The sequence below is a fragment of the Erithacus rubecula genome, assembly GCF_903797595.1.
Source record: "Erithacus rubecula genome assembly, chromosome: 13".
Taxonomy (NCBI): Eukaryota; Metazoa; Chordata; class Aves; order Passeriformes; family Muscicapidae; genus Erithacus; species Erithacus rubecula.
The window spans coordinates 2,753,678-2,776,395 of NC_136665.1; the positions used below are offsets into that span (position 1 = coordinate 2,753,678).

General features: G+C 42.5%; 1 protein-coding gene across 4 annotated transcripts; it reads right to left on the reverse strand.

The window, feature by feature from the left end:
- Window positions 1-12: 12 nt before the first annotated feature.
- On the reverse strand, window positions 13-7,501 carry HRH1 (histamine receptor H1). 4 transcript variants are annotated; one of them, XM_079316827.1, is made up of 3 exons: window positions 7,392-7,501; window positions 3,419-3,583; window positions 13-2,418 (listed from the first exon to the last, which is right to left on the reverse strand). In XM_079316827.1, exon 3 carries the CDS (start codon window positions 2,300-2,302, stop codon window positions 899-901), a length of 1,404 nt encoding a protein of 467 aa, XP_079172953.1. In that variant the 5' UTR covers window positions 2,303-2,418; window positions 3,419-3,583; window positions 7,392-7,501; the 3' UTR covers window positions 13-898. The 4 variants fall into 4 exon arrangements, with proteins under 4 accessions (XP_079172953.1, XP_079172954.1, XP_079172956.1 ...); XM_079316828.1 differs by lacking the exon at window positions 7,392-7,501 and adding an exon at window positions 6,755-7,245; XM_079316830.1 differs by lacking the exon at window positions 7,392-7,501 and adding an exon at window positions 6,623-6,643.
- Window positions 7,502-22,718: the final 15,217 nt, after the last annotated feature.

A 22,718-nucleotide genomic window follows, 5' to 3' on the forward strand; every position in this document is an offset into this window, starting at 1 on the left:
TTGTGGGAAATCCATCAGCACAACCAAAGGAATGAGAGAATTTTATTTTTTCTTTGTAACATCAAAGCCAGCCCTGCTTTCAGCTGCACTTCAACATCTTCTTGCTCTCTTTTCCAACACTGAGTATTCTATTGTGTTTTTCTCCTGAAATACTTGACAGCAAGATTTATGAAATACAATTAAATATAAAGGGTAGAAAAGGTAAACATATTTTATGTATAATCAACTATACAAGTCTAGAAACAGCAGCACACCCTTCTGCAGCAGATGGTGACAGTATATTGAGCATGGAAACTCTTTTGGGACATAAAAATTCTACTTCTTTCCAGCAAAGTTAATGTACAGTTAATATAGGCATGATATCCAAGAGATGCAGTAAGATACACACTAAAACTTGACATTTGATGCAAAGTTTGTGATTTGGAGGAAGCTATAAATAAATAGGGAAGTTTTTTTCAACAGTTGGAAGTTCTTTCTTTGACTGTGCAAAGTGCCTCCACTTGCAAATCTCACTTCACAAGCAATGTGTTTAATGGAGTAAGTTGAAAGAAAAAAAATGCTTTTGGCCAGTCACAGAAATGTCATTTCTTCCTTTTCTGTAGTTGAATAATTTATAATTACTGAAAACGTCTATTTGTATCTCCATTTCTGTGATGAAAGTGGTGATCTAAGTGGTAAAAGGTTGTCAACAGTGTAACAGTTCATATATTGACCTTGAATGTTTCAGATTCTCGATCTGAAGTGTTACAACTATTAAATGCACGTTTCCCCCTTTTACTAACACTTCTTTGTAGATTACAGTTTGCCAAAGTCTTATACTGTACCCATCCTTTGAAACTGGAACATTTTTGTTTTGTTGAACTCCTGAGCTTCATTTGAGCTCCGAAAAAAACCAACATCAATGAATGTGAAGGATCTTTTTAAAAGTCTTCTTGAAATTGTGGTTGCAGAGAGGATACAGGAATGGGTTTAAGGTGGAGTTGATGTAGCCCAGCCATATGGTGACCCTGTGCAGTTCTGAGAGCTTTTGGTGGTCCTGGAACGTTACCACCATGAAGAGCACAAAGTAGGGGATCCAGCAGAGCATGAAGGCTGCCATGATCACCCCCAGCTGCTTGGCTGCCTTCTTCTCCCTGTTCCTGTGCTGATGGACGCTCCTGGAGTGGCAGTGCAGGGTGTGCCAGGTTTTCCTGAGGAGCCCCAGGGCCTTGGAGTCCCTGCGCTCGGTGCTTGCCTGGGGACAGCAGGCTGCCCTGGGGCTGGGGCTGGGCTGCTCGGCGCGGGGCGTCACCTCAGTGAAGGTGTGGTTGTCAGATGCCACGCTGGAGTCGCTGTCCTGGCTGTCAGGCTGCTCCTTGTCCTCAGCTTTTCTCGTGGCACACGCCTCCGTCTTCCCTGCTTTGTCCGAGCCAGGCTCAGCCTTGGCTGTGCTGAGAGACAAACAGCTCCACTTGGGGACCTTCCCATTGCTCAGTGCCTTGGGAGCCTTGTCGGGGTGGCTGAAGTGAAGCTCTGCCTCCATTCTTTGGGGCTCTGCTTGCTTCTCTGTGCCAGGGCTGTTCTCACCTAAGATTTGCTTCTGGAGGCAGATATTTTTCTCATCCTTGGTCTTGGTCTGATGCACGTTTTTTTCCATGGCAGACCAGTAAGATCCATTGGTGAGCTCCCGGTGCTGGCAGTGTTTTCGAACAGTTCTGAAGATCTTGCAGTAGAACCACAACATCAGCAGGGAGGGCAGGTAGAAGTTGAAAATGGCCGTCAGCACTTTAAACCAGGTGATGTGGAAGAACTCCGTCTCACACTTGTCTCCTGCCACCTTCCTCTTGCCGCTGTTGGCAAAGACGTGCCAGCCCAGGATGGGGATGACCCAGGTGAAGGAGAGCAGCCAGACCGCCAGGATCAGCAGCGAGGCTCTCATCTTGGTGCGGTACTTGAGGTACTTGAGCGGCTGCTGCACCGAGCGGTAGCGGTCCATGCACAGCACAAAGAGGTTGAAGATGGAGGCTGTGCTGGCCACGTAGTCCATGGAGAGCCAGAACAAGCAGGCTGCCAGCCCCAGGGGCCAGCGGGGGCTCAGCAGGTCCACGATGTTCAGGGGCATCACGGCCGCCCCCACGATCAGGTCGGCGATGGAGAGGCTGACGATGTACAGGTTACCCACGGTCTGCAGCTTCTTCTCCATCCTCACAGCACACAGCACCAGGATGTTCATGACGATGGTGATCAGGGAAATGCTTCCCAGGAACACGCCCAGCAGGGCTGAGGGAGCGTTGCTGGCGTTCTCTGTTGTGTTGTTGGACATCTTTTTCCTGGACGGAGGGAGAATCGCAGTGCACGGCCAGGCTGTGGGTGTTCAGTCATGGTTTGCACTCCTGGATGATGACGTGTTGGGTCGCCTGGGGATTTTTATTTCTAGAACTAGAGAAAATAAAAAAAATTACTCAGTCGCTGTGGTAATAAGATAATAAAGCTAATTTGTGCCTCAGCTTAGCACTGTCCCTTTTAGAGCTTTCCTAAATAACTAACTTTTACAACATTTTACCTACAGCTAGTTTATGTTTTATGAAACCACACTAACCAATCCCAAACAGTTTTCATAGAGCTTCATCTATTTCTGACCCCAGAATCTCAGAATTCCTCACAGTTTTAATTCATTATATCTCAGTAAACAGCTGATCATGAACCGTAACGTAAACTCCATATTGGCAAGCCAATTTAAAATGTGGTAGCAAAAAGCAATATTAACATATTTTGTACTAAATAATTTAAACAAGCCAGTGCTTATTTACAACCTCCATCTGACAGTTTGAGGATTTGGCAGTCAGTAAGCAGTCATTCAAATTAGAGGTAATGAGTAATCTCTTCCTACACAGATTTAAACATTTAAAGATGCCAGGCCTATTTGAGATCAAATGCAAAATAATAGGATTTTTCAGAATTAATAAGCATCTTCTGTTTCCCAACTGCTAACTTAATGTATTGATCCATAGTGCAGAATTGAATAATAGTATTTTAGATCTTGGAGCAAATGGTCAATTGACCAAATTCTGCCTCCAGTCCATTGGTGAAAAATGTCTGTGAGGGCAGCACACACTTTGTGCCATTTCATAGCTTGTCAGAGTTTATATTCTGGTGGATCTCTTAAAGCAACAAGGAAAGAAAATTGAGACTGTAAATGTATTTGCTCAAAGTATTTACACAACTTACATTGAGGATGTACTCACCCTCATAACTCTAAACATGGCCAGAGCAATACAATGCAACAGATGGTTCAATAATCAGGATTTCCTATTGAAACTCAATGATGCAATATTTCATTTTACTTTATCCTTTTTATTCCAGTAATCAGGGTTTAAGCTCAAATCATTTGTGCTTCTTTATGAGAGGTCAAATTCCTTCTTGCCTGGGCTTTACTCACAGGTGGCTGTTGGGAGAGGAGCTGTGTCCTTGGGGCCAGTAGCATCCATAGGCAGAGGAGACAGGAGCAGCCTGGGGAGTGCTATGATCCTGGATTCCTTCAGGCTCTGCCAGGACAATTCCTCTGTGGCAGCTGCTCACAGGTCCCAGAGCCCTTGAGCATCTCCTGAGAACAGGGACAGAAATCACTCCATGGATGCTGAGAACAGAAATTACTCCAGGGATGTTAAAGACAGAAATTAATCCATGGATATTGAGAATAGAAATTATTCCATGGATGTCAAGGACAGAAATTACTCCATGGATGTTGAGAATAGAAATGAATCCATGGATGTCAAGGACAGAAATTACTCCATGGATGTTTGGGACAGAAATTACTCCATGTTAAACATGGATGTTAAACCAGTGTGTCTGCAAAGTGATTACATCCCAGCCTGTGTCTCCCTCTCCACCTCTTCAAGTGTGTTTAAGTGTATGGGGCATGGTCAAGGCAAGGAGCTGATGTCAGAACCTGGAACGAGTGATCTTCACCCCCACGTATTTCCATTTAAATGTATGATAAAATAAAGGGAGAAAAAGCAACTTTAATTGAGTCTTCAACTGAAAAAAACTGCAGCAGAGAAAGTTGCCTGGTTAGACAGCTCTCCTTGGTTGCATATGGAATATATGAACTGCATTTGGGCTTTGGACTGGGTGATCTCCAGAGTTCCTCCCAACCCTAACAATTGTGGGATTCTGTGAATAAAACAGCAAAATGCAGTAAAAGTGTTCACTTCTTCCCAAACTTTCTCCTGAGCACTGCTGTGGTTGGATAGGGCAGGATTTAGGACGCAACTTGCAGAACTGATCAGGGGTACTCCTGCTCCAAAGAAGGTTAATGTGCCTTTTCTTCAGGAGCCACTGTGTAATTCCTTATCTCTAACTCAGCTGCCAGTAGAGGAAAGTAATAATAATAAATGAATGGGGTTTAATGTTTGCACAGTTTAATTACACTGAAACAAAGTTCACAAGGACAGAACAGACTTTTTAAAAAAACCAGCCCAAAACCTTGAATTGCTTTGTGGAAATTCTAAACCCTGACCTCACTGTGAAATACCACTTTAATTTTTGCTGTCTGTGAAGAGCTTTTTCTACAGGGAGGCTCAGCAATCATGATTTGTTATTTTATTACATTTCCAAGGAACAAGAATCTACAGGGACATGCTAAGTGGATGCCTCATTAGTGCAGGTGCAATCTATTAAGCCCTGACTGAGTGGGAGTAAGTTTCTAGAAACTGATAGATTTTTAAGAAATTACAGCTGCAAAGAGCAAAATTCATGTTCATCAGACTAAACTCGAGGCAGAAAGTGACATTTTAATTCAGATGGCCTTTACTCACCCTGTGGTACTTAAGAGACATTTTTATTTTATTAAATAATGATTTTTTTTTCCTAAATCATCCTTTAGTTGTTGAAAGTATTAACATGCTAGAAGCTTGATTAATTTCTGTCTCAAAAACTTATTTTTTTCTCTGTAGAGGGACAACCCCTCTGCAGTTCCTGCCAATATTCAAGGAATATTTTTGATAAAAAGTAAATGAAAAAACTTGGTAAACCTGCCTGTTGTTCTCACTGAAGTGACAATGTCTCAGTCCAGCCAGGACAGTTTGGAAGTCTAGTTTCAGTATCCTTCAAGCAGCATGACCAGCTACTTAATTAAACAATATTCTACACACCACTATTTACTTCCTATTTTTTTTCTAAGTAAATTTATCATTTTTAAGTTTCAGCCTTAACCTGAAATTATCAGGAGATAGATACAGACTTTTATGACCCTGGCTGGCATTTTTTTAACAACTCTCTTTAACACTTGGCCTGTATTCCATTAATATTAAAAAGACACATTCCAAATAATGTTTTGTCCTTCCAAATGTAAGCTCAGACTTCCATGAAACTCCTCTTCCGGCAGCTAAATTTTCTAGTTTAAATTTTTCTAAATGTCAGTTTTTCCATGACAAAATCCAGTCTTGTTCTTGTGATTGCATTTCCCAAATATGGATTATTTTTTTGCCAAGAGATTGGAGAAAAATCTTGTCTTGACTAGAATCCCAGAGCTTCCAGATATGGTATTTATTTTCCCTGCTAATCTAAACATTATCAATATCAACTAATTGGTCATCAATGTGATCTCTTAGCAAAACAGTATTTAAATGTCATTTTCATTAAGTGCTGCTGTGCTGTGTTTACTCCATTACTGTAATAAGAGAATTTGCTGTAGGTTCCAGACCTGTGAAATCACTTCTGTAATAGGAGAAAAGTCCTTTGATGCAGTAAATAAACCCATGAGCTGTAAAGTCCCATAAAAACAAAGGGGAATTTCCCAGGAATGTGGTTCCTTCAAAGCTGAGCAGCTCCAATGGTTCCTTTCTATTCTGGGTTTGGAACCTGTTATCCCAACTCAGTCTAACAGGACATCTTTCCTACAAGGACAGCAAAAAAAAAAGCTTGATTTTTTTTGGACTCCACCTTGTGCTACTACTGACTCCAATCCCTGACAACTGGAAAACTTGGTGGGTTTAATCCCTCTGCATTTGAAACACAATTAACTTTTAAAAATGTAACCCACCCTGTCATTCAAACATTGAGATCTGGTTCTTTCCAAGTGGCTTGGGAAATCACTACTCACAAAAGTAAAAAACAATGTACGTGACTAAGAGTTGGCAGTTCTTTCAGCAGTGAGATTGATCACTATGAAAACTCTTTGGGGATGTACTTGAATTCACCTCAAGTGAACCTTTGGTGCCTTGGAGCTGTATGAAAACCATCACAAAAACGCCTAGATTAAAAAATCCTAGTGGGTGTGAGGAGTCACTGTCTCTTTGTAATGGGGAAAAAATTAAACTCTGTTACTGAAAGATTTATTTTGCATAACATTTTTTTTTTCCCTAGGCAGCTTTAATGTTTTTTTGTTGGATTAAGCTGATAGCAAATGGACACAGGGTCCCTTACAGTGAGAGAGCCTGGTGCTTTGCAAGGAAAAATTTTAAACTTATCCAAGATTTCCTATTCCTCTCCATCATTTCTGTCTACAAAGGAAAGCCAGGGAAGGCTGCATCAAGAATGGGATAAGTTTAGGGCAGGTTATGTTCCTGCTATAGGGTCAACCCCCTCAGCATGTGCTGGACTTGTATTTGAGAAAAGATCTGTATGAAAATAATGCATTTACGATTTTTCCTCAATTGTTTTCAGCAGGGGGTGAGGTTTTAAGTTCTTTTTCTTCCTCTTTCTTCAGCCAAGCCACTGTTCTCCCTTAAACGAGGAACCAACCCCTCCCTGCCTGTTTTTCCCAGTCACGTACCCTTCCCTTCCCTCACCAGAAAGATGCTTGAAACAAAAACACAAATATTTTCCGGGCAGACAGGAACTCCCCCGAACCATCTTACTTCAAGCGTGGCCATTAAGTACAATGGAGAATCTGGATTTTATCCATCTGTTTCCTTGCCCTCCTTTCCATATCCATCTGAACATCCCCTTGCTGGTCTGACCCGCAGCGAGTTTTCTCTGCTCCGGGGGCAGGGGACAAACCTGGAACCTTTGGAGCCGCTGGATCTGCAGCTTGGACAGGTGTCCTCAGGGGAGGAGAGCTGGCTGAGCTTCCTGCAGGCTATTGAGGCACTTTGGGGATTTTCCTTCAGCTTGGTTTGCCCTACGCGAGACCCTTTACTGCTCTGGGCTGGGATGCGCCGGGTAAGGAGCAGCCAAAATCTGCCAAGGCTCCCGGTTTATGCTGAGGCAGAGTTCTGGGAAGCGGAGTGTGTTTGTTGGTGAGTTGTGCTGCTCCTGGTGGCTTTTCCCCGCTCCTCTCGCTGCGCTCAGGTACCGCCGCAGCCTCAGCCGGGACGAGCGAGAACATCCAACCCCTCCAACCACTCCAACCCCTCCTGCTGCCCCTCGGGCCGGCTCCCTCCTCCCCGTGCCCGCCGCTGTTCACTCACCGGAGCGAGCAGGAGAGCGGCGAGCGGCTGCGGCAGCTCCGGCAGCGGCGCCGGGCGGAGCCAGCCCTGCTGCCCGGGGCTGGGCTGGGCTGGGCACGGCGGGGACGGGCGGGGAAGGCGGAGAGGCGATGGGATAGATGAGATGGGTACGGTGGGAAGCGATAGGATGCGGTGGGATGCGGTGGGATGCGGTGGGATGCGGTGGGATGCGGTGGGATGCGGTGGGATGCGGTAGGAGGAGATGGGAGGCGCTGAGTAAAATGCGATGGACGGGGTGGGAAGCGAGGGATGCGGTGGGAAGCGATGGGAAGCGATGGGAAGCGGTGGGAAGCGGTGGAAAGCGGTGGGAGATGATGGGATAGATGCGATGGGGAGCGATGGACGGGGTGGGATGCGGTGGGATGCGATGGGAAGCGATAGGAGGCGGTGGGATGTGATGGGAAGCGATAGGAGGCGGTGGGATGTGATGGAAGGTGATGGGATAGATGCGATGGGAAGCGATGGACGGGGTGAGAAGCGGTGGGATGCGATGGGAGGCGATGGGAAATGATGGGATAGATGCGATGGGAGGGGGTGGATGCGATGGGATGCCCGGCCCCGTCCCGCCCCGGTGCTCCGGCACGCTGCAGAGGGATGTTCTTCTGTAATAAAGCGATGTTCCCCTCTTGCAGAGGGATTTATTCTCTTGCAGAGCGATGTTCCCCCTTGCACAGGGATGTTCCCCTTGCAGAGGGATGTTCCACCTTGAATAGGGATGCCCCCCCTTGCAGAGGGATGTCCCCCTTGCACAGGGATGTCCCCCCTTGCACAGGGATGTCCCCCCTTGCACAGGGATGTTCCCCCTTGCTCAGGAATGTCCCCCTTGCACAGGGATGTCCCCCCTTGCACAGGGATGTTCCCCCTTGCACAGTGATGTTTCCCCTTTGCACAGGGATGTCCCCCCTGCAGGGGGATGCTCCCCTCTCTCCGTTGTGGATCCCGGTGTGGCCGCTCCTCTCCCGGCTCTGCTCTCCCGGCCCGGCTGCGGCTGCACACCTGCGGCGACCCGAGCTGGCTGCGGCGGGGAGGTGACCTGGGGCTCACCCGAGGTGACCCCGGGAGGCAGCGGGGGATCGGACACCACATCCTGGTTTGGGATCGTCCCGGCCCTCATCAGTCACTGCTCTGTGGCCAGCACTGGGGCTGCACTAGCAATACCTACAGTTTCTTGTAGTGCCTTACACAACGACTTTGAGACCTGGAAAAACCCAAATGTGTAACATTTTATTGCATATTTAGCTAAAGTGATGTTTTTGTGATTCACGTAGGTCCAGTACATCTGCTCTGTGTTAAACATGCACAGAGTTTGGGGGATGTTCTTGCAACAGACTTACTGATATTCATTCCTTTCTTTAAGATCATGCTTATTTTCCCCTCATTTTAAAAAAACGTTTAGAAATGTGTTGCACAAAACTCTCAGTGGATTCAAAGGGGTGATTTTGTTATCTAAGTCATGAAGAATTTGTGCAATGGTGTTTTTGCAAACAGCATTGTTGGGCACTTGGTAACTTCATTGTTTGTGAGACTGGTGAAGAGAAATTGTAAACTTTGCACAATTCCTCTCCACCATGAGCAAATAGGAAAATACAGGAAATCCCCATGTTCCTGTCCTTAATCTAAAAGGATAATATCCAATGCCAAAACTGCAACTGTCAGCAAAGTGTTACATTCATTAACTCCTTTTTTGGTGTTTAAGGCAATCTTTCTGCTCTTGACTTGTTCCCTGTCCCACTGTAATCGTGATAAACCCAATTTCTAAGCAGATGTTAGCTGGGGTCCTGTCTCTGGGTGTCAGAGCAGGGACCAGCCTATGCCCAGTGGTGCTGAGAAATAGAAACAGGCAGGAAGTGATGCCTGGGAAGTTCCACCAGGACAGGAGGCAGAACTTTCTCCCTGGGCAGTGGCCAAGCACTGAACAGATTGTCCAGAGAGGCTGTGGAGTGTCCCACCCTGGGGATATTCCAGAGCTGTGTGGACACAATCCCATGTGCCCTGGGATGGCCCTGCTGGAGCAGGGAGGTGATTCCAGCTGAGCCCCAGTGGTGCTTTCCAGCCTGACCCATCCTGGGGTTCTCTGCTGAGAGGTTTTACCCTGGAAAATGGTTCTGCAAGAGATGAATGTCTTCTCTTGCTCGTGGCTGTCACACAGGGCTTGAAGAAGAACTCATGTGCTCCCAGTGCCACTGCCCACCCAGTGATGTTTAGCTCCACTTCTGCAGCAGCTTCCTGCTCAGTCTCCTTTGCTGTGTGAACTTTTTGTGAAGTGCAAACAGGTTTTAGGTAGAACACTGTAAATCAAGGATGTTTATAACGTTTCATATAACACTGATTTACAACTGCTCTGTGTGTTTATTCTCCTTTGGACCTCTTCCATCCAGGCAATACTTTCTGCAAGCACAACCAGAGATGGAGGCTTTAACCCCATGCTGAAGTGTTGCTGTGAGATGTCCCTGTCTCCCAGCAAAGGTGTTTGTCCCAAAGTGGATTTAACTTCCTTTAGGGTGCCTGGGGCTTTGTGCTGCTGAAACTAGAACTGGAATTTGCATTTATATAGAAAGGACCACAGTAAATCACAGAACCCCAGGATGGGTCAGGCTGGAAGGCACCACTGGGGCTCAGTTGGAGCCACCTCCCTGCTCCAGCAGGGACATCCCAGGGCACAAGGACAGGATTGTGTCCAACAGCTCAGGAATATCCCCAGGGAGGAGACCCCACAGCCCCTCTGGCCTCTGTTCAGGGCTGGGCAGAGGGGCAGGGTCACTCCAGATGGGCCCTCAGGGCTGGGCAGGGGTGCAGAATCACTCCAGATGTGCTTCACGGGCTGGCCAGAGGGGCAGGATCACTCCAGATGTGCCCCCAGGGCTGGTCAGAGGGGCAGGGTAACTCCAGATGTGCCCCCAGGGCTGGTCAGAGGGGCAGGGTCACTCCAGATGTGCCCTTAGGGGAGCAGAGAGGCAGGATCACTCCAAATGTGCCCCCAGGGCTGGCAGAGGTGCAGAATCTCTCCAGATGTGCCCCAAGGGCTGATCATGGGCAGGGTCATTCCAGATGTGCCCCCAGGGCTGGCAGAGGTGCAGAATCTCTCCAGATGTTCCCCGGGGCTGGCACAGAACCCCTCCCTGCCCTGCTGGACTCTCTCCCCCATGTCCCCGGGATCCCACTCCCCTCCCTGTCCCAGGCCCCCCAGCTGCTCAGCACATCTGGAGCAGCTGCCATTGTCCCAGCAAGGACAATTCCTGTGGGGATGTGCCTCTGTTGCCTCACCCCCAGAGCTCTGTGTTTATTTTGAAATTGTGATTTATTCTGCCAGGCAATGTTCCAAATTTGTCATAACGTGAGTGAGCTCACAGAGCCTGGTAAATAAGAATTTTTCTTACCAGATACTCATACAAATTCAGCAGGTTTTCCAAACTTTCTGTTAAAATCTTCCAACCCAGAGCAGTTTTGCTGGAGGATTCTGAAGAGATCCTCTTTCAAACAAGCTCTGATGGAATTTTCAAACAAAGCAAATGGATTATGGTTTGAGGCCTCTTGATTTACACCACCATTACTTTTTATTTGGGAAAACTGAGCAACAGGCTAATAATAGTGCAAGTGTTGGAGTGTTTGTCAGGGTTTTTAAATTTTGTTTAAATGTTCATTAAGTGTCTGCATGCCCACTGTTTTTTGTTTTTAATTCTGCATATTAAACTTCAGAGTACTGCAAGCAATTATTAAAGTAGATTTTTGAATTTAATTTGCAGATTCATCTTTATAATAAATAATAAATTGATCCACCCATGCAGATGAATAAATCTTTGTGAATTCTTTTTGATGCCCATTGTTCCAAAAGTAGTAACATGTGATAATTCAAATATGTGCTGGGGTTGTTTTTCTGTATTTTCTTCTATTGATTCTTTGGGATGTAAGCAATCTTCTGTTGCCAGCATGCATTTAAAATATCTGTAAGCTTTATGGCCTTAATGATATCCATGACTTGCTGCTTCCAGTGCACATAAACCATTAATTTCTTGTGTATAATTGCCAATTTGGGACACTTAACATCATTAAACTCACCTATAAATTTTTTTCTGATTAAAAATTGCCCTTTGAATTGGCTTTATCTCTCTCTCTTTTGGTGTTCTCTCTTTTCATGATTACTATAACATTTACTTTGTATATGTACTATTTATATTCCTATTATTTCTATTCATATTCATATTTATGTAGGTATTCCTGACTATAAATGTGAAGCTGTGCAACTATAGATTTTGGGGCTGGATAATGAAGCTCATATTTCTTAGTCTCAAATTAAACATCTGCAAAAAAAGCTGAGATACAAAACATCATCTTGAGGACATCCTAAACATTAATGGAGCTGAAGAAGGATGCAAGTGGGTCCCACCCACATTTGTAATATATGCAATATTTATAAATACTTTTATAAATTAATTTATAAATGTTTTTCCATGGGGATTTATGGGATCACTCATATCCTCTTTCCCTCAGCTCAAGGCTGCAGGAAAATGAGCCAGGCAGGTTAAATTTGATACTCTACAAGCAGGAATTCAGGATTGAGGTTTGAATTCTGACTTCACCTTTGTTTTTGGCTTTGAACAAGCTCTGTGCTGGTTCTTCATCTGTTGGGTGTTATTTTTGTCCTTAGGGGGTTGTTTTGTTATCAATGGATCCATGGCATTGCTATATAAACTTGAAGTATTTAGTACAGGCAATTTCTCTGGTGCTGCCTTTATAGAAGTCAATGAATAGGGGTGTGTTGGATATTATGATATCTTTGTTCATCAGTCTCCTTTTTTTTTTTTTTTTTGTTTGGTTGGGGTTTTCTTTGGACAGTCTGGTGGGTGGGGTTTTTTTGGACAGTGCTGCCTTTTGAGAAAGGGAGCTTTGGGATGGGCATATAAAATTCCCATTATAGTTTCAACATGCCAGGTACCTCTGGGAAATCTGTTTAAGTGTAGCTGAGTGCCCCACCTGCCCATTTTGGTGGTCAATTTTTGAGCCATAGATCAAACACATTCACATGGAAAAGTTAGCTCCATGTTCTTGAGAATATTAAGGGAAATTACAATTTTAGAGATCTGTGATGTGGTAAAATTTCCCTAGAAATCTCAAAATAGCCATCTTCAGAAAACACTTGAGAACTTGGCTTCTGGGAGTGAAATTGTCAGATTTTTGTCTTGCAGATTGTGGCAGGCCCTTCTGATAAATGAGGAGATTGGTTGTGTTTTATAAATATGCTCAGCATTGCTTTGTGCTTGCAGCAAGTGATTTATTCTGGAGCAGGATAAAACAGTGCTGTCAGAGAAACTGCCTAGTAAAGATAAACCAGGGCAGATAAGAAACAGCTTTCTAGCCCTTCAAAGGGCTCTTTTGTGCCACAAGGGTTGAGATATTAACCATAAGCAAGGGGGGGAAAAAAGGGAGTTTTGCTGTTTTACATCTCTTTGGTTCTGGAATAGGGCAGAGTGCTGAAGGACAAAGGTTCTGTGAAATCCCTCAGCTGCACATTCCCAGACATCCAGGGTTGTGATCATCCTTTAAGGGTAAAATTGGGAATGGAAGTGGAGGAAGGGATGAGGTGGGCAGCCTGGAAATAGTTGGGACATTTTTTAACACCATAAAATAAATCTATTATGTGTATGTATTTAATAAACCTCTCACATTTTAACCAGAGAAATGAGACTGTGAAAGTGTCATTCCAAATGCCTTTTAAAAATGCTATTTTAGTTCTTCAGTTTAAATATGGAAACAAGAATTTTTGGTGTGGGAAGTCATGCTTTCATCCTGAACTCACTGTTTCCATCTGTGGTTAAATCTCTTTGCATGGTTTGGGGGTAGCTGAGAGCCAGGGAACACTGTTAGCCTGCAAGTATGATGGTCCTGGGTCTGGGGTTGAGTCACTTTGGGAAGGTTGGACAAAATTTCATTGTCATTCATTTCTTTGGTGTCTTTCCATTCAGTCTGAGCTTTTCCAAAAGGGTAGAGACTGAATCTCTGGTGAAAACAAGCAATCCTCCTTCCAGACCCTCCAACATTTCTATTGTGAACAGAACATAATCCAAAAACTAAAAGGTCACATCCATGATTAATGACAAAGAAATAAACCAGATTCAATTTTCTAATGCAATTAAAGTCAATATTTCCTTGTGAAAATGTTTCCATTTCCCCATGCATGGATGTTGATATGCCAAGTTTTCTTCAATGGAGATGAGTTTAATTTTTTTTCAGACTGCAACAAGAGACAAGAAAAATCAGTTTCCAAAACATGGAAGCATTGTGGAAGCTCATGAAAGGAAGAACTAAAATAACCTTGGTTTATTTTCAGACCTGTGACTATGTTATCTTTTATTTTATAGAGTTTTTGTAAAGAATGGAAACACCTTGTAGGTGGGGGGAATTTTTTAGGAGTTCTTTGTTTTGTTTGTGCTTTTGTTCAGCCCCTACATAAATAGATTTTTCTTATTAATGCTTTGCTAAGAACTGCTCCAGCATCTCTGAAGCTTTTGAGCTTCTAAGAATTGGCTGTGCTGGAGATTTCCTGAAATTCTGGACTTTGCTGTTTCCCCACTGTCTTTCTGTATTTCTGATGCTGTTGAGGTATTTTGTAACTCACCACTTCATTAATTTTTATTTTATTTTTTCTTTTCTGCTAGAGCACCAGAGATGGAATTTTTTGTTTGGATTCAGTTGTTTATTAATTCTTATCTATGTTGCAGTGAGTGCTACAGCACTTCCAGCCAACAAGCTAAAAATGGCAAAATGGTGATGTATTTCTCTTGTTACAAGGTTTTTTTAAGGCTAAACAGTCTAATTAAAAACTAACACTTAAATTATTTCTATTTTTGACTCAATGACCAGACACCTGTGGCCCACAGTGAGGCATTTTCTCTCTAATGAAAAAAGAAGAAGAAAGTGAAGAAGAACTTTCACCCTAAAACTTCTATCTTGCCTTCTACATATTGCTATATTTTAAAACCCCAAATTCTAAATTTTGCACCACATGTATTCAATGTATTTTACACACTTGTATTCAACCTACATACTGGTGATTCTAGTTCTTCATTCAGTTTTGGAAGTTTTCTTTTTCCAAGGCCTCAAGTTCTGGGAGTTAGTGTTTGACAGCACAGAAAGTTTAAAACACCCAGTTTAACACCCAGTTTGCAGGGTTCCAACTTTGAGGGAATATTGTTGGCTTTACACTGATCTAATTTCCAACAGAAATGTTATTTATATTCTTGCTCCACACTGGAGCTGTTAAGGTGGGTAATTGCCCATGAATTTTAATACTGGCTGATTGTGGATGGACAGAAACTGGGCAGGAAGAGGATTCTGTTCCTTTCTAATTCCATCTGTCTGCAGGAGATGGATCTGTTTTTAGCTGGAAGTGAAAGGTGATGCTCATTTCACACCAGGCACTGATACAAAAATGCTTTTTAAAAATACACAAGTGCTTTTTTTATTGAGCCACAGAGCTCTTTTTAGCCATTAAACCACCTATAAATGATATGAAAGTGCTCATAGGCCACTGCCAGGCATTTGCACTTCTAAAATATTAATTTAAATCTGTATCTTACTGATACTAGAAAACATGAGGAGATTTGTGTCCTGAAAAGCAGTCTGGGGAATGTGTAATCTTGAGAAACTTCACTTTTCCTGGTCAAAAGTCCTAAGTTTTGGATCCTTAGGGAAGTTATTAAAGTTTTGTAACTGTGTTTTGTAAAGGAAGAAGAAAGATTTTCATGTTAAAGGAAAAGGAAACAGAATTATGATCTGCCCCTCTGTGTTGAATGAAGGTGATGGAAATGAGAACATTAAATTTGTTTTTATTGGCAGGGAGCCAGGGACAGGAGGAAAGGAAATTATTTTAGATCCTGGAGAGACTTGGAGGAGCTGAAACTTGAATTTGGCCTTGACTGAATTCAGCAAAGAGAAACAGAGTTGTTTTCACAAATACCTTTGAGCTTTTAGGGATGAAAATTTGCTTCTTTCCTCTCCCTGATTTTCTCCATTAGGAAGTTTTTGAAAAGCTTTTCATCCTGAAAATTACCAGATAGTTCTTGCCTCAGGAATTCCAACATATCCTGGATATGTGTGTGTATGTGGACAAAATAGATGCTAAATCCCTGTAAACATACACATTATTTCTGGATGCTATATTCAGAATTAATCATGTACAAAATGATATGGACCTGACAGGAGAGCACTGATTTATGATGTGTTTCAGATTTTTATGAGATGGTTTTAACAGGAAGCAGCAATGGCTGATTGCATTTCCTGGCAATATTCCCCACAAATCCTGAGCTCAGCTTCAGGGAATTCTCCAAGGGAAATAAAAGAAATAAATCAGTGTTGAGGAGCCACTCTCCTTTGTGCCTGCAGTGGTCACAGATATATTTCCTTGGAAGAGGAACAGTGTAGGGAGGAGTTCACAGTTTTTTCCCCTTAATTAATTAAGGTGGTTCTCACCAGGCTGTTGTGTTTAGTTTCTTATCCAGCACCTGGTGAAGTTCTGCTGATGGAGTGAAGAGTTCTTCTGGTCCCTGATGGAAAATAACTAGTGATGCTCATTTTGGTGATGCTGAGAAACAGCCTGTGAAGTGAAAATGGATAATTTTCATTGGCTAGATCCAAATTTCCCAGTGAATGGGAGTATTTATAAATGTCTTATTTAGTGTGGGACTGTGTGTCTGTTCCTCTGTATGCCTTTATGTACATCTGAAGGATATGAGCATGGTTTTATTCCCATTACATAAATAAATAAATATAGTCATTCTCCCATTATTTTTTCCCTCAGGGCATGCTATTTTTCATGATTAAGCTTCTTCCTAAGCACAGCACTCAGGATAAGAAGCAAATATTACGTGTATGAGTTTATAATTGCAATAAGTGATGATAGATAATATATATATATTTAATAATTTGCCTATACTGACTTCTCCCACTCCTTTTTCACATGCTTGATTATGATTCCTAATTGCATTTTCCCTTCTTCCCCATTTGCACACAGAAATATAAAACCTGAGGCAATGCAGAGTGGGTTTCATGTTGATTTTGCAGAGCTGTGAGTTGGGTATCACTGATGGGGTGGTTTTAGGAACAATCTGGTATTGATGCTGTGGGTTTCCTTGGGTTTCCCTTAAGCCAAAGGATACTTTGTGGTGGACAGTGGAGCTTGGCTCCAGGCTGGCTCTTCCTGACTCATGAGATCACATTGCAGGAATAGTACAGTCCTGTCCAGTTCACATCTCAAAGAGAAGCTGTAAAATATTCAGTCCTGGCCAGTAATTTCTGATTTCCTCTCAGCTGAGCAAAGCCAGGGTGCCCTTTATAGCTGTAAACATGGATTATTTGCATTCCACCTGCCTGTAGCTCTCCTGTATTTCTTGTTATCCCTGGCAGTGTCCCAGGCCAGGGTGGGCACTGGGGCTGGAGCAGCCTGGGGCAGTGGGAGGTGTCCCTGCCATGGCAGGGGTGGATTGGGATGAGGTTTAAGGGACCTCCTACCCAAACCAGTCAGCATCTTGCAAAACAAGTGTTCTGTGAAGTTAGCAGATGTTGCAGAGAGAAACTGCTGTGGGAATGTGACATGGATCAGGTACCTTAATGACCTTCCAAGTCACTAATTGCTATCCAGGTCTACATTTGTTGTCTGAGAGGCAAATCAATTTTCACAGTAGGAAGTGCACTGAAATTACCTCATTTACAAGAACTGAAACTGTAACTGGTTTTAATTTATCAGAAAAGTGGAGAGAATATTATTCTAAAAATATTATTGTGAGTCTGAGTGCAGTTTTCTTTGTTTGCTGGATGAACGTTGTTGCGACAGATTCTTTTGCTGGGAATTTTTTTTTTTTCTCAGTAGACATTTATTTTCCATAAACCAAGTCTTTAAGATGTGATCAGCTAAACTCAGACTGCCTTTCTAATAAATTATTTTACATGCTTCTAGTTCTTATATCCGACAGAGGAAAGAGCAGGACATCCTTGTCCTTGTAAAAAAGAAAATATTTTATTTGTTTGCAAATTGATAAGTATTTTAATATTTGTAAAATGTGACTTGATTCAACCTAAGATCTGCAAAAGCACTCAAATTTAAATGGACTTACCAAAACAACTTTTAATTTTTGTTAATACTGGATTTGATTCCAAAACCTTGCACATATTTTGAGGGAGAAAGTGAAACCAGTCCACTGAGAATTATGATTAAAGCCAAGATGCCTTCCTAATCAAGCCAACAATTTTTATGAGGAAAAATTATTTTATACAATCTCTGAACATGATCACTTGTGGGGAAAGGTGCTGCAAGAGGATTGATGGAAAGGAAGCACCCTGGATTATGGCAGATCTCTGTAGTTTCAGAAGTGCAGGGTTTGAAACTTGAACCACTCTGATTATTTCCCCCCTTTAAAATTCTTCCCCCCTCCCCACCCCCCCATTATTACTTGGCTCTGAAGAAGCAACAGGAGGAAATCTGGCAGCCAGGAGAAAATAGTAATCTTTTAATTTTCCATGAGACTGTTTGTGACAGAGGAATAAATGTGTTTGTGCCATTTAAAAGGCAACAGGTGCCACTCAGGGACAGGATTTAGTGGTGGGTTTGGCACTCCTGGTGTGACTGATGCTCTTTGAGATCTTTTCCAACCTAAATATTCTCTGATCACACATTTAAATCGTAAAAATGTATGAAGGGGAGAGGAAAACAAGTCACAGTGTTTGAAATGTTTCATTAATTCTTCTTGAAGATGGTGATGGCACAAAAAGCACCTCAAGTACCTCAGTGCAGGTTGGCATCAGCTCCATCAGCACTTTGAGGGCATGCAGTTGGCAAATACCTTTATTTTCAGCTCAAATATCCTTCACAGAAAATCTGTTAAGGAATGCTGAAGGAAAAGCTGATAAAAATTCCAAAATCTCTTTTTAAATAGAATTAAATTTCAAAGGAAAGTGTTGAGAGTTTCAACTTGTGTCTTGGTTTGAAGGACATGTGTCTGCCAATAAAGGCAGAACATTCTCTTTGAAATGGAGAATGTAAACCCCCTCCCTCCAAATTATTGTAATTTTGAAATTAAGGGGCTCTCAGGCAAAGATATGGGAATTGGGAATAACAGTTCTTTACTGGGAGAATTAAAATAGAAATACAGCATTACAAAGAACAATCCCAACCCTGCCAGAGTCAGAATCCAAGCTGACACAGTCAGTCAGTCAGGGTGGTGGCACAGTCCCATTCCATGGTGGCTGCATCCTCCTGCAGGGGCAGATGTGGTTCAGCTGGAGCAGTGCTCCTGGAGAAGGTGCAGTTTCCTCTGAAGCTCCAGGGATGATGTGGAAAGGTCTGGCTTTCCTCTGGAATCCAGTGGAAAGAAGGTCCCTTGGTGTCCAAAATCTCAGTTTTTCTCTGGGTAGGAAAGGCTTGGCTGCTCCCCTGGCTGGAGCATCTCCCAGTGGGATGATGGAATTTTATCAGTCATGCCCTGGGACTCACTGGCCATGAACAGGAGATATCTCCTGGAGGGAGGATGGGCTGTGGGAAGATAAAGATGATTGCCCAGCTGGTTTAAAGATGGCCCATTAGCAGATAATATGTGCCAGGAGATCAGGGGCACTGCCCCACCCGGGTCAGCAGATGGTGATAGAATACAGACTTAGGGCACATCTTTACATTGTAACCCAGGATGCAGCTATTCTCAGGATTAAGGATTGTTTTGGAACTTTTGGAGGCAGAGTTTGTTTTCCTCTTTGTTTTTTGATAAGGAATTGAGTCCCTTCAAGGCTTGGTTTGGGCAGCATTTTGGATATTCCTTTTGCAAGTATTGTCTTTGGAAACAGTCACTTCCCATCAATTAAATTCTCCTCGTGGCTGCTACTCATAAACTTTTCAGGGCTGAAAGGTGATGACTGCTAAAATATTTCCAAGTGGTTTGTATCCAAATGATCTGAGTTCAGGTGTGGGGATTTGTGGGAATTTGACCAAAGAGGACACCAAAAATCTGGTGACAGGTTCCATTTAACATCCTTGCTCGTTTTTATGAAGTTCTTGAAATGAAGAAATGTAGAAAATGTAGAAAAAAGGGTAAAAGTTTTTTCACAGATCCTTGTGCTACAGACATAAATTCAATTTTCTACCTGATTTAGGGCTCTTTCCAGTAAAATCCATAAATTAACTTCAAGATAATGCAATAATATAGGATGATATAAGAATATAGGATAATATAAGGTAGGATACATGTGTCTTGATATATCTGAGAATTGTTCTCCTCAATAATCACACTGATTTTTATTTTCTGTGCTATGAGAAAGGGCAATGAGGCCACCCAGGAGAATCTGTGCTAAGCATCTTGGGTTGGGCTTGTGAGGGGGAAAAATGTACATTAAGAAATGCTTTATACCCTTGAAAAATGTAAAAAACAGCACCAGAAACTGCTGCAGGTGTGGTGTTTGTGGAATTCACTGCCCTGCCCTGGATTTATAAATTAGCTTAAAAACCTGGGTTGTCCTGGGTATAAAACTTACATAAAAAAAAAATATTCTGAGTGATAAAAGGATCCTTAATAAATGCAAGGTGGATTCAGGGAGACAGAAGGGCTTTCAGTGGAAGATTATTTTAGCCATTTGTTTTCATCTTCTACTGCATTTACTCTTTATTATTTTGCTAAAAAAAAAAAAAAAAGTTGGTCTCACCTGTGCACTTATTATTGCAAAATTTTATTAGTGGAAAGCATTCTGAAAACAGAGTGCTCTGAAGTGCAAGGAATTAAGTTAACAAACCTAAGCTTGGCCTAGAAACAAGTTTATTATATAAGTGTGAAAAAGAGATTCACTTTCCTGCTAAATTTTAAAAGGTTTAATAAATAAAGACAAACAGGAGACAAAGACAATAAAGCAAAAGGTTCTTAGGGTGAGGTGCTGGAGTTTCCCTGGAGTTCTGGTTATCTTTATCCAGATAGGATAATCCAAGAATGTGAAGAGTTTTCTGATTATCTTTTTATCATTCTCTGAGTGAGTTACATGAACAAAAGCTTTTTACATCACCATGTTGTAGTCCAAGAAAAATATATTTATCACACTATTATTTCTAAGGTTTGTTGATAACAGAACTAAAAGAAACTATATTTACACAGCAAAGTTTTTCATCATTATACATAAAGCGTTCATTTTAATATTTGTGAAAAGCCAATAATATAATATGCACTTATAACAATATATATAATAAATTGAAACAAAATAGGAAATCATCCCAAGGGGGAAAAAAGCTACTAAATAAACTATTTGTCCACTGCTCTCAGGCATGTACTTGAACATTATTGCATTTAATTTACACCACAGGACGTGGGAAGCAAAATCTGATATTCCTCAGCCCTTCTGCCTCCGTGGTCCCACTGTGTGCAGTTCTGTGCAAATGTTTTGTCCTGTAAAGGGGTGTTTGAATTGAAAGGGCAATATCACCTTAGCAGCCCTGTAGAGGAGAGAAACTGGGGGCATTTTGTTTCTGTACAAAGTGTTTTAATATGGATTTTACTCCAGGGACCTTTGTGCTGTCACAGGTGAGCCAGGAACTGCAGTGGCTGTGGTGGTAATGGAAATTTATGTAAATTTCTGTGAGTTTAGGAAGTGCTCAGTAATGAAGGATAATACATCCCCAAAGGTACTTTTCTCCATAAAATTATATAAATTGGAAAAGAGTTCCAAGGTTGATCCCAAGCTGTGCCCAGTCCCCACCTTGTCCCCAGCCAGAGCTCTGGGTGCCACATTCAGGAATTCCTTGGGCACCTCCAAACCTCCCTGGGCAGTTCCAACCCCTGAGCATCTTTCCCATGGGGAATTCCTGCTGCTGTCCCACCTGGCCCAGCCTGGGGCTGTCCCAGGGAGTTGTGCAGAGCCAGGAATTCCCCTGAGCCTCCTTTTCTCCAGGCTGAGCCCCTTCCCCAGCTCCAAGTGTGAAAACCCAAGACCCATTGTCCATTTTTGGGTGCAGTCCCTGGGGGGCTCCATCTGCCCTAAATGTCCTTCAATAAATAGAACTGCTTTTATTGCCTTAATTCTGTCTGGCCCCTGTTTTTTGTGTAGCCCCAAAAAGCATCAGCCCAGCTTCTTATGGGTCTTACATCATCATTTCATCATTCCACTTTGCACTTATTGCTCTAAACCCAGAATATTTACAAACTAAGATTTCTGTGAGCATTATCCTTGCTCTCCCCCAGTGAATTAGCAGGGATAAATCACCTCACTCTTCCAGCCACAGGGCTTTAGTTATTTCCTTCCTGAGAGCCCTCCAGTCCCATTTTCTTCCTGGGCACTCCAGGCTCTGGCTGGGGATCAGAAGAGGAGCAGGAAACAAAGGAGCCCCCAGGGAAATCCTTGTGGTGCTTTGACAAGAAGTGATCTGCAAATTCTAGTGGGTCACAGAAAAGATGGAAACATATTTATCTGCATGTATTTATGCAGCTAATTGCAGAATGCTCTCACTTATCTAGGAGTGCAGTGGAAGTGGCTTTGGTCACTAATTCCATCATTACAGTGCAGCAAACTGCCCCACACGGTGCAGCTCTCATTTCTTCCTTAAAAAGGTTTTTTTATTTCCTAAGTAACACAGGAAATTATCATAATTATAATTACAATTGTAATACGTCATCGTCAGCAAATACTGAGAATTTTTAATTATAGGCAGGAAATAACTCAGGTGAATCTCTTACAATAGAGTTAAATCAGGTATATAATTCCCTTTTAGCTGCTTACTTGGAACTGAGGCAGCATCTTTGTTTTACTGGAGGGTTTTCCCCTTTTTTCCATGAGAAGGAATTCTTTGGTAATTCTCTGTCCAGACTGTAATAATGTAAAATTTACAGAAGCAAATTATTTGTTCGAAAGATTTGCAAAATAATTATATAAAATATATCTGTGTAAGTGGATGTACATCGTGGAAATAATCAGGAAAAACTTAAATAAAGTCATAATCCTGGTCAGGACTGCATGGAAGCACTTTTAATGGGGACTATGCCCAGTGCAACACAAATCCTGCCCCAGGGTTACCTCAGGATTTGCAAAACTCCACAACTTCTCCAGAGATGATGACCATGGTTTACCTGAAGTCCTGTTTATACCTTTAAAATTGGTCATTTTTGGCTACTTTTGGATGAAAAGGAGGAGTTTTTTTTTTTTTTTTGGTTTTTGGGGGGTTTTTTTGTTTTTTTTTTTTTTTTTTTTAATATGAACCTAATTTCTGTCTTTCTCCATCTGCCTTGATGTAATAATGATGAAGGCATGAGAGGAAGGATGAATTCTGGAAAAACA